Here is a 14,660-nt window from a genome sequence, read left to right as displayed (position 1 = left end):
AACTGAGCATTATTAAATCCATCATACGAAAAGGAGTATGGCACAACAACAAACCTACCACCTAAACTGACAGGTCGGACAAGGAGAGCATTAATCAGAGAAGCAACCAAGCCCATGGAGCTGCAAAGATCCACATTTAAGGTGAGACTCTGTCCACAGGACAACTATTAGTTGTGCACTCCACAAACCTGGTCTTTATGGAAGAGTGGGAAGAAGAAAGCTACTGTTGAAAGAAAGAATTTGTATTTGCAGTTTGCCACAAGATGTGTGCGAGACACAGCAAACGTGGAAGAAGATGCTCTGGTCAGATGAGACCAAAATTGAACTTTTTGGCCTTAATGCAAAACGCTATGTGGGGAGAAAACCTACAGTAAGACTGCACATCGCCCTGAGCGCACCATCCCTACTTTGAAACACGGTGGTGGCAGCATCATGCTGCAAGGCACTATAAATGAGCTGCGTGGTTCTTTCTGGGAAAACACCTCTCATCTATTCTCACTGCAAAAATATACAATTATTATCTTTCTTCAAACTTTCTGCATCTATATCTATAGCACATCCTACTCATGTAAAGCAAAAGCACTCCAATGTTTCGGTTCCCTGACTCCTTTCTTTTTTTTTTCCCAAGCAAAGATTTATTGTGATATATGTGCAGTACTGACAGAAGTATTGAGAGTATTTAAAAGTAAGTTTTATCATTTTCAAAGTCGCACGCACCCAGTATGAAAGACAGACGTGCACAGTCACGCACTGCACACACATCCAGTGTGAAACAAGCCTAAGAAATAATGGTGAGACAGCAAAGTGTAACAAATAAGACAACTTTGGGAGGCTACGGTGGCCTTTACATACATGCCACACTCTCCACCCCTCACTCTCCCACTCTTTCTGCCTTTTCCTTCTTTTACGTTGTTGGTTTATACATTGGATTGACGTGGGTTTAGTAATTATTCTTTGTTTGCAATGTAATGCTCTGCTTGCAAGATGGTGGCATCTGTAAGGTAAGGTCCTTGCTTAAAGGCTTATTCTGGGGCTATCAAAGTAAAATCATCTTATTTTAAAGCAATTATACACTTATACAAACATACTTATACATACTTATATTAAATTTCTGACAGTTAAACCCTCCAAAATGGAACACGCGGGACCTTTTATTGTGGCTGGGTGTTTTTTTAATCTGTCTAGGCTTTTAAAGCATTCATAATCAGAAAATGTGGCTCCATGTAAACACACCTATTTACTAAAGCCCTTGGTAATGATACAAAATGTACTGATATTGAGCAGAGCAGCCATCCATGAACAAAGTACTCATCCCAGGTTAACTGCCACTGATTCTTTGCTCTGCATGTATCCCGTGTGCTCTGCTCAGCACACTGCTGGGATGGCCGTGTGGTATCTGTGTGCCTGTCGTTGACAGGAAGAGAGAGAGACTGGGAGAGAAGGAGAACATGTGTGGAAATGAGTGTGCGTGACTGGTGACATTGTTCACCTTCTGTCATTATGCTGCACACTTGTCACGCCGTAAAAATGCGAGCTCATGAACATAGCCTTTTTCAGTCACCAATCTCAGTCAACAATAATACAGAAATTGTTACTGTAGGAGAGAGCAAAAAAATACACAAAAGATGTATGCTGTGTGTTGAGGGTCTGCCACTAGATGGCACTTGCAAACATACCAGAAGCTGTGCTGATGCTTATCTCTATGTGCATTAGTATTCCAGTAGCTGAGCCTATTAAGTAAAAGGCAATTATGAATAAGGAAACGACAAGAGAGAAAAACAGAGGAGAGGAGGATACCCACAGAGCTGCACCAATAGTGTTAAAGACAGAGAGGAGGAGTGGCTGGACAGAGACTGGCAGAGAAAACAGCCCTTTGGCCAAATACTGTCATCTAACAAATGGACTGCTGTGAGCTATATGGATTCATTAAGATCCCTAAAGGTAGAGTTAAGAGGATATAGTCCCACACAGCAGGATAACCATGTAATGTGCGAAATCTGTGTAACATAGTGAGGCATTCACATTAAGAATTCAAATATGTGTGTGTGTGTGTGTGTGTGTGTGTTTGTATACATGTCTTTATTAAACTGTGAGGACACATTCAGGTTCAAACCATTTTAGTTTGGCCATTTAAGGTGGTCCACACAATTTTAAAGGGCTTTTATGTGTGCATTTGTGCATGTGTTACCACATTCTGACCATTTCTGGTATAAACACTGACCTTGGGTCACTGACCTTAGGATGTCCAAAATGAATGGAAGACAATGCAGTGTCCTATTGAGGAAGTAATGTGTATCTGTTTGTGTGTGTGTGTGTGTGTGTGTGTGTGTGTGTGTGTGTACCTGTAGTTGCCCAGGTAGACCCCATCAGGATTCAGCATGGGCACAATCTTGAAGATCACATGATCTCTCAGAATCTGAGCCACAGGATGTTGGCTCACCAGGAAGTCAATCACACCTGTGAAATACACACATTCACACACATACACACACAGAGGGAAACAGACTTGAATAGAAAACCCAAGACAGGCTGGCAGTTAATTGAGTTTTTGAGAAAACAGAAGGAGAAGGAAGGACAGTGAGGGGCATCGTCAGAATTGTGGGGGGGTGAAACCTAAATCGATACAAATGGAATGGGGCTGATGGTGCTGGAAAAACAGACAGCACACAACAGGCTACAAGACAACTCATCTGAATCATAATGATACACTCCGAACTTATGCACATGGACAGAGGGACGAATAGTTAGTTAGTTAGGTATCTAGATAGATAGATAGATAGATAGATAGATAAAACTGTCCTTTCCTCAAAACAAAAAAGCCATCTGTGCACCTTGTTAGCATTAATGGACTTTCCTCAGTCTGTCTTCCACAACTGAAGTAGTGGACAGGGAAAACTGTGAAAGGCAATGCTGTGCCCTTTGTCTCTTTATCACACCATTCTTCTCCGCCACAGACCCGCTATTTACAAACAAGGAAGTGGGACCCAGAAGGAGTGAACCTGCCTGCTCACCTCAGTCTGAGCAGGAGGAAGAGAAGCACAAGAGTCATTATATCTGGCTCAAGTTGTCTTTTAGATTGCTGTACTGAACAAGGAGACAATTTCCCAAAGGTTCTGATTTCCAAGCTGTTTTATTAGTTTTGAGTTAGAGGAGCCCAGGAGCAAAGACAACGCAACTTCTATGAGATCCTCGAACTGTTCCTGAAATATCATATAGAAACAGTCCTGACAATTCGGGTTCAGGTGCAGAGCATCTGTCTTATCCCTTAACAGGAGAAACGTTCTTTTTTTTTGAGACCCCGTCATTAATTTCAAAGTGAATCCAAAGTGCTGCTCGGTCTTTAATTTACATTAAGGTATTGTTGTGTGCCATGTTGTCCTGTGTTAAACAGTACATCCGTCTCTTCAAATTTATGACAAACATCATAAACTATAAACAACACACAAAGAAGGAGTGAGGTGCGGCATCTAAATCAATCCAACGAAGGCGAGCACCAACATGACATTAAAACTTTACCTTGACAGATAAAGGAGGCAGGAGACTCTCCAGGGTGAACACGAGCTGTGAGAAAGACCAGTTTCTTCTCCTTCTCTGGACTCGGGTGGTCTGGAGTGAGGTTGAAGTGGAAGTGGGGGGTGTAAAGGAGGGTAAAGACAGGGTGACAAAGGCAGACACAGGTGGTGTGGTTGTTAATGCACAGTAGTAAACATGTGGACAGCAATTTTAAAGATACAAATATTTCATGACAAAACACATAAATAGTAGACCATCTCTACTTTAGGTGGTATACAAGAATACAATATTTGTCAAAGAAGATAATCTGTTTGGCCCAGAAATTATAGCAGAGATGGGGAAAGCAGATCACGTCATTAAAAGGCGACCAAAATGAAATGGTCCATTATCTAATATAGTGTGAATAGTGTGTAATAGAGTGTTGAATGTATTGGCCAAAACACAACAAGATATATAACATTAGCCTAATCATTTTTAGTTGGTTTTTTTTCTCATAAAATATTACATATTATATCTTTAAGTTGTGCAATATAACATTGTGAAAATACACTACCAAGGCTATTCATGTTCAGCCACGTGAATCAAACATCAAACACATGGCACAACATTTGTATTGGAGAAAATGTTGAGACCAGTTTGCTACAGGTGTGACCTGAAAGAGGTTATCTTTGAAATCAAGTGTCCAGGTCTGGCTGACGACCTCAATCCGGCTAAATCGTCTGCTCTGACTCTGGCCCGACAGATTGGGCAGATGAGTTGGACCTTGCACACCTTTCAGTTATTCAAGTGACTGTACTGCTGCTATTGTAGCGTAAACCAGCGTTAATACACCTTTTAACATAATCCACCGAGCGTGTGAATGTTGAAGTGGAAACATTTAAAAACAAACAAACAAAAGAAAGCATTAAGGCCCTCATTAAAACAGCTCAGAGCTTAGATGCTACTTTCTGCATCCATGTGATATGAGGGACCACATCTGAAACTTCCAGTAACAGAAGAAAGATCTTAAGTGTTGAAATTCATTATTTCGTACCTGCTGTGAAACGTTTGAGGATAAATCCCTAAGACGGTCTGCAGAGTATTTGAAGCCAAGATCAAAAAGACGGAGAATGCTTGATTCTAAAAGTCAAATTAACCTTCGCTTGTACGAGGTTACATTAGCCTCATATGCTGGGGAGCATTCTTATGCACATTCCTTTAGGACTAAACAAGAGAAATGCTGCACAACAGAAAAACAACAATGTTGTATTTTGCATTTTCAGCCCTTTTAAAAAAACACAGAGGTCAACATGTTGCTGTTTTCTTGCTCACTGTTTCTCCTCTAATGTGCTGTTACTAATAGATGTGATTGGGTGCCTCATTGCTATACACAAACTTAATATCTTATTGATTCTTCCAACCTCCTCTGCTGAGCAGAGAAAATATTAATTAGCAACAGGCTATGCACCTTTCCTTTTGCCTTAATTTCAATTTTCCCTCAGCGTGTGTGCTTCTGTGCAAGTGTGTGCGAACATGTGTGTCTGTTTGAGTGGCTAGGGCTCGTAAACAACAATAAAGAAAATTGTTGTTCCATTTAACTCTCTCTCTGATTTTATTTTGCTTTTCTCTCCCTCTGCCCTTCACAGAGACAAATGGCTTTGCCATTCAGGAGTCTCCGCGGAGTGGGGCGGGCCATTTGTTGTAAATGTGAGTGCTTGCGGTTTGGCCGGCCGCTGGGTGTTTGGTGGCTGTGAAATTCCATCACTTAGAAATTCTACTCTGGCCTCGACCCCAGGCCACCACACAGGCTTTTAATACAAGAGCACAGACACACACACACACACACACACACACACAAAGTGCAAACCTCCAATTCAGGAACAACAAAAATGGTGCACACACACACACAAATCACAATGTGTCTATCCTTTAACTTCTGACTCCTGACCTAAACTTAACCAGTACTCCAGGTTTTGGTCTCCATGAGGACTACTGCACCTGTCAAAGTCAGTGTTTATGCCAGAGAATCTCCCAAAGTGGTAACAAATACAAGTACACACACACACACACACACACACACACACCCACGCACACTCCTAGAGTAAAACCAAGAACCCGGAAAGTTGTGAGTCAAACCAGAGGCAGCTGCCAAGGTCCCAACTGTTAGGGGATTCAACCGTAGTGGCCATGCTACATTTAGTCTCAGTGCTAGTGTGCCCTTGCTGCTTCATCTTCCAGCAGACTCCTGGAGCTTACAGTGATCCACTGTTTATCCCACATTGTTCCATAAAAACGTGTGTGTCTTTGTGTGCAAGCTGTCTCTTCGGGGCTCCCATGAATGCTCCCCAAGTAGTTGTTGTGTTTATGGGTACGTGTCTTTGCATTTGTCAGTATCCGACTGTGCCCAGCCAAGCATTGTAGCGCAAAATTAAGCCCAGTGATTCCATCGGCACTAGAACATCCAGAGGGAAAATGGGGGAGGAAAAAAAAACGCCATAGTGCGGCTTCCGTAAAGGGGAATCTAATTTTGGTTTATGTGTGGGTCAAACAGACATTTAAGACGGTTAAGGTCAAATTTTGGTTTAACCTCAAGAACAGAACAGAAGAACAGCAGCAGCACCTTTTGACCTCTAGGTGTCAGTGGAGATCAGCAGGCAGGTGGGCTGTCTTAAAGGAGGCAGTAGAATGTAGAAACGATCGAGATAAAAAGGAAATAGAGGGCAAGGGATTAGACCGAATGAGACAAATGATCTAACTCCTGTTCCTGGTAAAGCTTCTTTAAATGGTTACATCAGTGAACATCAGTGTCCTTCATGAACAACAATGTCCTCCAATTAGAAGTCAAACCAACATCACTGACACTCACTTTGTATGAGAACGAATACGCACTTTGTTTAGTCCTATCTATTTTTCAGATGTGCTACAATTTTCTCTCTCGGTGTGTTATGAATACTGGGATATCACTACATATGTGCATATGCATACTGCAACTGATGATTATTTAAATAAGTGATTACTTGCAGATTATATTTCTGATGAGTTGATTCATTATTTAGTGTATGAAAATATCGAACCATGATTAATATAAATACTGAAGAACACTGAGGACAATTTCCCAAAGATCATGGAGATGTTCATAAATATTTTATTCAGTTTAACTAACAGTCCAAGTTCTAATTTAAAGTATTTTCTCATATTAATATATCAGTAACTCTAAATCTTTACACACTGGTGTAAAGAGCCTCCTTGGTAGATGTCATGTATTCTCTTTAAAGTGTAACTAAACCCCCTCATCACCAGCTATGTGGAGAAAATTGTGTGACATGCTCAGTGAAACTAGCTTCAACCGCGACGGGAGACAAAGCAACAGCATCTGTAAAAAGGGGGGCGGAGTCTGGGACAAGAGCCTTGCGCTGGTTGGACAAGAGGGTGACGGATGCTTGTGATGCAAGCATGGGCTCAGAAAAGCCAATGGCAACATGTGAATGCAGTAGTGAGTGTATGACCAGAGTAGGTATTCCAGTTTTAATCTCACCATGTATAATTTGAATTACTTTACACTAAACTGTGAAGATTAGCTCTTGGATCAGCATATAACATCACTAGATACCCATGTACACTGGTTTATACCTGAAACATGTGGTTTAGGGGTTTAATTACAGGCCTCTCTGGCCCAGTCACAGAGCATGACTGAAAGAAATATAAAGACTGAAAAGAAAGAAATTAAATGAGGGGTGAAATGTGTGTGTAAGAAAATGCAGGTATATGCTGCTACAGTATGAGGGTGGAGGCTGAGTGGGGGGAGTGGAATGATGTGACAGTGAGTGAGTGAAAGTGACAGAGGCAAAATTTATGCCCACACTTCCAAATCAAAGTGCTGCCCTCAGCAGATTTTTCACCTGCCAAAGTCACGCGCTGCACCGCACGGCTCATTCTCTAGCAGCTCGTCAAAAAGACGAAATAAAGAATTAAAGGGTGTCAAGCGGCGATCAGCTCTGATAAATATGTAAATTACGACAAGAGAGAGAAGAGAAGTGCCTGTTAAAAAAAATACCAAGAAAAAAAAAAAACACAACATAAATCTAATGGATTCTGAAGGTCAGACTGGATTGTGCTGGTCAGCTCTTTCTGTGGCAGCAGTCCTGGGAACATTGAGTTCAGTCTCACAAGCTGTGACATGATGTAATTAACTGAGGTCTTCCTCATCAGTCTTCTCCAGCAGGTACAAAAGAAGCCGTGTCAAGACTTTGCTGAAGCTTCATGAAATGTATTTGAGTGCATTTACCAACTTTAAATGTCCAGTGTGTCACATTTAGATGGACTTGCTGGCAGAAATTGAATATAATCCATAAGTATGTTTGTATAAGTGTGTGATCACTTTAAATAGCTTAGTTTTTATAACCTTGGAATTATCCTTTTACCTGGCAAACAATCCAGACACAAACAAAATGAACATCCTTTCTGGTCTGTGAAGGCCACCGTAGTTCCCTGAAGTGCTTGGGGAAAGGAGGGGTCAGTGGAGGAGTCCTCTGACTCATTGTTACTTGCTAATTCTTACTCACTGCACCTTTAACAACCAATCTGATTTGACAGGAGGTAGTTTTTATTTTTTTTTTACTTTTTAATCACACAGATGCCTGAACTTTCTTGAGGGACAATTTTAAGACTGGCACTAAACTTTATGACTACAGTCATCGTGTTGGACGCCAGACAGCATCATAGAATTTATATTAAAGCAGATGAAATATGGATATCTAAACTCTTTGGCACATTATGAAGACAGAAAATATGCTCCAGTATATACTGCAATCCTGTTTAATATTGCAGCGATACAATAAAAAAACAACAACAATGTGACACTGGCCACAGCTTTATACCACATCACACCACAACTCTCAAACCAAGGCCTCTCTATATCTCTGTCTCCCTCCTCTCTCTGCTCTGTGGGTTTTACACTGTAATAAATTAGCCTCACTTTAGTGAGATGGCAACAAGACACGCTTTGCACCCTGCTCAGTGCGTCATATCGAGGATGGGCGCGAGCTGTAAATTGTCACAGCCGCTGAATTTATACAGAGCCTTGGGATGAGATGCAGCACCGGATACTGCCCAGCGGAGTGAGCCCCAACAAGCATCAAAGATCCACACTTCTTCCCTCGCTCCACCCACTCACACCACCCACTCTAACACCTCACCAAGGACAAACAGAGAGGGGAAGAAAGAAAAGATCACAGGGAGGGATGTGGAGGGATGTGGATATGGGTGGAAGTCTACAGAGCTCACACAAGTGATAAGAGTTTTATGATGCTGTATTCTTCTTCAGTATTTGACCAGGTGTTTTGGTTTGTGTGTGTGTGTGTGTGTGTGTGTGCAGGTGCTACGGAGCCTGTGGCGTGTCGCAGATTTATTCAGTATTCAGCTCATCTTATTGTGGAGCGGCAGGGGCACTGCCAAGGCCTCCTCACACATCATTCATAAAGCAGCTCCTGTCACTTCACATATTACACAGCTAAACTCCCAGAGGGGTGTGTGTGTGTGTGTGTGTGCGGGCTACTGAAAAAGTCCCTGCAAAAATACATCTGGTTCTCACAAACTGGAAATGTGATGTTTTTTCTCTGAACATGTGAAATGACTGAGAAGAGGGCAACAAAGATAACACATACATTGACAGAGGAAAGGCAAAACAAAAAGAAACGAAAAGAACAAACGGGTATGAACAGACGAACAGCACGTGAAGCGTCACTTCTTTGCATTTAATTTGACCCCATTCCTTTGATGGTTGTCACTACAACACTGAATTGACAAACCATAATCTAAGTCCATCTTCTACCACTTTAAACCTCCACATGAATGACGTGGGGGGAGCTGGTGCCAATCCCAGCTGACATAGGGCAAAAGGCGGGTTTCAGGTCGCCAGTCCATCACAGGGCCAAATAATCGAATTATTTATTCATGATTTATTTGTTTACCATTGATATACCTCTTATTAAAGAGACATGTGCAGTAGCAATTTCTTCACCCACCGAATAACAAAAAAACAATTTTATTATTCCTTTTATTATTATTATTATTATTATTATTATAATAATAATAATAATAATAATAATAATAATAATAATAATAATAATATTAATTTAGCTCACTGTTTAATTAACTTTATGTACATTTATGAAACCACTGTTTTAAAGCCTCCAAGATGCTGGTAGAAAGAAATCCTGGGTGATCCTGGTTATTTATGATTGTGCTTGCTTAAATGTAGGGAAAAGGAAATCAGAGTAGAGTATAAAACTAATTTGAGTAAAAATGTGTTTATTATGTTTTTTATAGCTTTCAATAAAGCAGAAAACTACAGAGGAAGGGACCTCGGTGTCAGACGAACACTATACAACCTGTATTTATTCCACTCTATATTTGTATATAGTATTTATTATTACTACAATTTTGCTTGATATATATATATATATTGTTTTCTTTTTTAATTCATTTTGAATTATAATATATACAACCTGTTACAGGAATAGGCATGCACTGTATAAGTAATTGTATCCTACTGTAGACATGTTCAACATATATAATTATCACAGTCAGGTCAATAAAATAGTTTTGACAAAAGAGGCAAAGACAACGAAGACAAAGGTGAGAGGAGACAGTGACTTTGTGCGTGACACCTCTCTGTGGTATCTGATGGATTAAGTCACCTTTACCACTGAGGCATCTGACTCCAGCATCGTCCTGTCGTCTATATTCAATCCTCCGCTCCTTCTCCTGTACCCACCTTTCTTCTTCACTTCCTCTTTCTCCTTGGCCAATGTGACTAATCTATGATGTGTATGTAGCTAAAGAGAGCAATCAGAAGCAGATGATTGTGGTCGGAGGTGTGTCCGAGTGTGCGGGTTAATGTGTGTGTGTGTGTGTGTCCACGAGGGGACCAAAACCCGGTCCTCTTAAGGCAGAACCTTATTTCTGAGGAATTGGTAACGTTTAGAGCTTATATTTGAACTGTGGTTAGGTTAATGGTAGGGTTAGGCATTAACTGGTTATGGTTAAGGTTAACTCTGTATTTAGGCTGTCCAAAAGAATGGAAGTCGATGCAGTGCCCCCAAAAAAATAGCTGTGCAAACCTGTGTGTGTTTGTGTGTAAGGGAGAGAGAGAGAGAGAGAGAGAGAGAGAGAGAGAGAGAGGGAGAGAGAGAGAGAGAGAGAGAGAGAGAGAGAGAGAGAGAGAGAGAGATAGAGAAAGGAAATACAGATGGGATTAAAATGGCCATGTCGAGACTCTCCAATTGGTATCACATCTAGACAGAAAGGGGATGGACAGAAGGAAGAAGAAAGGAGAGAAAAGAGAATTAGAAGTATCACAAACACAAAGACAAGGGAGTGCAGGAGAGAGAGAGAGAGTGAGGGTGGGGGTGGAGGTGAGCAAAGGAAAACCCTTGAGAAGACAGCATGTAAATATGCCGACGGCAGCCCTGTTAAGTGGAGATGAAGAGGCGGCAGGATAAAAAGCTCTGAGCACTGTGTGATTATGGATCAATTTGCTGCAATCAAGCCCCCTTACGGTTGGTCCCTGTGAAATGGAGAGATTTCTGCTCCTCAAGGGCAGCTGTGATGACAGTGGAGGTCACAAAACACAGGAGTGACAGAGTGACAAAGAAAAGAAGCACTAACAGACATGTGAGCATCAGAGACACGCAGGAAGGAGGGGAACATTCTGTCCTAAACAAGGTGCGAGCCGGACATCAGCTTTCCAGCCCTCCACTGCAGGGCTTTCTAATTATGTTGATGGAGCGAGGTGGTGGTGAAATGCTCGCCTTTGGCCATCAATGACCATGAAGCACATGAAGCAGACTGGTACCATTGTCAGCTGCAGTCTTTTTAGTGTCACAAATGAGTACTCATGTGGCTACACCATGGCAACAATAAACTACATGAGGATTATCGGATTTCACAAATTATTCAAACTCCTGATGTGGCATTAAATTGAAGCAGCATGATTTCTTTTACTGTCATGAACAGCAAAGAGGATTTCATGACTTAAAGGTCCAGAATTCGAGGGGACAGACTTTAGAGGTGGGAAGTAACAAAGCACAAATACTTTGTGTATCTGTATTGATTTCTTGATTTGAGTACCTTTTACTCCTTACATTTCATTTTTACTTTTGTACTTGATTTCATTTCAAATCCTTTACTTTCTTACTTATATTACAGTTGAATCTGTACTTATACTTTTACCCAAGTCTTTTTTTTTTTAACATATTAGTATATGTATCTGTAATCAGCAGAAACTAGAGTGAGTCCTTTGTAACTGCATCAATCGTGGATACTCAGAGGAGGAGGTCCTCTGAGTATCAAAGTCCAGGTCAAGGTCAAGGTCAAATTTATTTCTATAGCACAAACAAACCTTGTTGCCTCAAAGTGCTTTACTTACTTAAATGAAATTAAAGGAAGCAACAAAATACAAGGAAAGTCACTGAAGCTCAGAAGTCAGAACAGAGGTCATGTGATCACGGCCGTGTCTTAATTCAAAACGGAAAAACCAAATACTTTCTACAGTTTTTCACTTTGTAGAATATTCTTCAATCGCACAGAAGAGACACTCTCTGAAGCATCACTGAGTCCAATCAGATTTCCAGCCAATCAGAGACAGGACATGGTGACAGCACGAGGAGGAAACTCAACACAATTTGGTGACAAAACATGGTTTGGAGAGTAGATTAGTCTTGTGATTAATATTGTGTGTGATCTCCGTTGCTAGTCATGTCAAGAAACCTAGGCTTTAACCTAAGTTCTCTGAAAGCAGAGGGTGAGGTGAGGAAGAATGAAGAATCAGCTGGTTGCCACAAAGCAGATCCTTTAACAACAGGCTGTAAAAACACTATATTCCATTCTTGTGTTTGGACGGCTGTGCTTTGTTCCACACATAAACCACTCCCAACAGTGATGTCACAGCACACTGTGGGGGTCACATCTATGGCACACCAAGGCAGAAATTTAAAAAGTTAAATAGAGGTCAGTAAAAATAAGATTTTCAGAGGTTGTCAGGTTTCTCTTTAATCACTCTATAATCCACAGACATTAAATATATAAGACATGGAGAAAAGTGCACTTTTATCAATGCACCACTGCAGGTGAATGATAATTACCACCAGTCACTGCATAACGAGCCTCAAGAGTCAAGGTTGAAAGAACCATTATGTTCTTCTTTGTGTCAGTTTATCAACATGACCTTGTCACAAAAGGCTACTTGGGTTGAGGTTATTAAAGATTTGTTTAATATTTTCATTCAAATATATTCAAAGATAACGTTACATTCATCAGCATTATAATGCAAGTTATTATGTTACTGGTGGGGTCAAAAACTGTGGTCACAGGCGAGACAAGGTCGAGAAATCCGTCCTTTTGTCCACTGTGTTGTGTGTGCGTGAATCTTCAGCGCCAACAACAACTTCAGGCGTCTCTCCGTGCCTTTCAGAAGCAGCTCGGATCTCTTTCAGTCACAGTTCTCAGTTTAATGAAGCCCTGTAACTGTTGAGAAAGAGTGTGATAGACAGTCGGAATATTTGTGAGATAGAGATTCTCCCAAAGAGACAAAGAGGGAGTTCTGTCATGTATCAAAAGCAATGGGTCCTTTTAGCGATATGATACGGACATCTGGTGCAAAGCCAGAAACACAGACTGCTAAGAGGATTTGGAGGCATTGGTCACAGGCGTCTCTGAAACCATGACTTCTCTCTCGCCTTCAGAAAGCAATGACAGGAGGAGAGGAACATTAAAAGGAGGGATGGCTGGTCTGAGCACAGCATGATACAGAATCAGAGGCGACCAGTAATAGCATTTTTTGAAGAATGTGCCACTGAACTTTAAGGGCTGACTTTCTTGAAAGGACAAGTTACAAATAGGAAGAAAGGAGACAGAGAAATGAGTATCCAGGGATAAACCCCCTACTGTGCTGCCCTATCACTGCACCACATTGTAGGAGTGTGTGTACTGTACATGACTGTCTAACATAGTGGAGGAAAAATGGCTGCATGAGTGCAAACAGACAGTCCATGGACACGAGCTGAACTGGAGCAGAATGCAGAGGACACAGTCTGCACTTGAATGTCATTCAGACCACTGTTGCTCGGGCGGAAGCCGTAACTAAAGCCCATCTGACAAGTAGCGCAGCACAGACAGACATACGGGCAGAACTGATCCATAGTTCTTTATTACTCCGTATCTTCCTACCTATCAATAATTTCTGAGCCACAGCTGGGCTGAGGTAAACAACTATAGTGCATCCCAGCTTTAATAACTACCATTATGCCTCCGAGCTATGTCTTTCGGTCAATTTCTCTCCCTTTCTATTCTGTTTGATTCCACCTCTTTTCTTGTCTCGGCAGCACCTCAACGTTTCTGTAGATCACTTTCAAACTGCACCTCCACAGACACATGAAGCATCAAACCACATTCCAGTTTGTCCATCAAAGAACTCTCTGTCTCTCTGTGTCTCTGCTTGTATTTGTTAAAGGACTTTTTCCTGGCGTAAAAAAAACTGACCTTGTCAGGACCAGTAGTCCTCATGGAGGCAAAACCAACATTTTTGAGATTAGTTTAAGGTTAGAGTGGTTATGGGTAAGGTTAGGGAAAATACTTTGTTTTGACTGGAAGTCAATTCAGAGTGTGTGTGTGTGTGTGGTCATGTGTGCGTTGTGAGCACCAGCGCAGCTCCACAGCAGCGACAATGTCATTCAGCAGTTTAGTAACAGGCCATTACCTTGTTAATACCAGCCTAATGGGCGGTCGGCTATTTATTTTAAACCACAGCCATGTTTGTGCTGTTATCAGCCACTTAGTGCTCTACTCAAATCAACAGTCCACAGGGGCACAAAAAAAAAAACAATAACAAAGACAACGTGATAATTGGCCCAGTCTCTTTATTGTGACCAGAAAAAACAAAGAGCAAAGTACACCATGCTTCACACCCTTCTGCAATTTACACACCATCTCCAGATGTGTAAGGATAACTTGTTTGCTTTGTAAAAAAGTCATTATTTTTAATACCATGTAAAGGGGCAATCCCAAAACAATTATAGCCAAGTATTCTTTTCCACATCTAGAACTGTCATCAGTCAACAGCATTTTTAAAATAATAATATAATCAATTATATTGTAAAGGTCCATATTTG

At 41.2% G+C, this 14,660-nt stretch overlaps 1 protein-coding gene across 1 annotated transcript in view; it reads right to left on the bottom strand.

Moving 5' to 3' along the window:
- agbl4 (AGBL carboxypeptidase 4) overlaps positions 1-14,660 on the bottom strand; it is a 266,168-nt gene that overhangs the window by 30,603 nt on the left and 220,905 nt on the right. Inside the window, exons 7-8 of the mRNA XM_058638217.1 lie at positions 3,517-3,606; positions 2,343-2,457 (exon numbers count right to left, since the gene is read on the bottom strand). Of these exons, the coding sequence (XP_058494200.1) occupies positions 2,343-2,457; positions 3,517-3,606 (205 nt within the window). The remainder of the gene's footprint in view (positions 1-2,342; positions 2,458-3,516; positions 3,607-14,660) is intronic.

Source organism: Solea solea, chromosome 9, assembly GCF_958295425.1.
Source record: "Solea solea chromosome 9, fSolSol10.1, whole genome shotgun sequence".
In the NCBI taxonomy this organism is placed as follows: domain Eukaryota; kingdom Metazoa; phylum Chordata; class Actinopteri; order Pleuronectiformes; family Soleidae; genus Solea; species Solea solea.
This window is presented reverse-complemented; position numbering and strand designations above follow the sequence as displayed.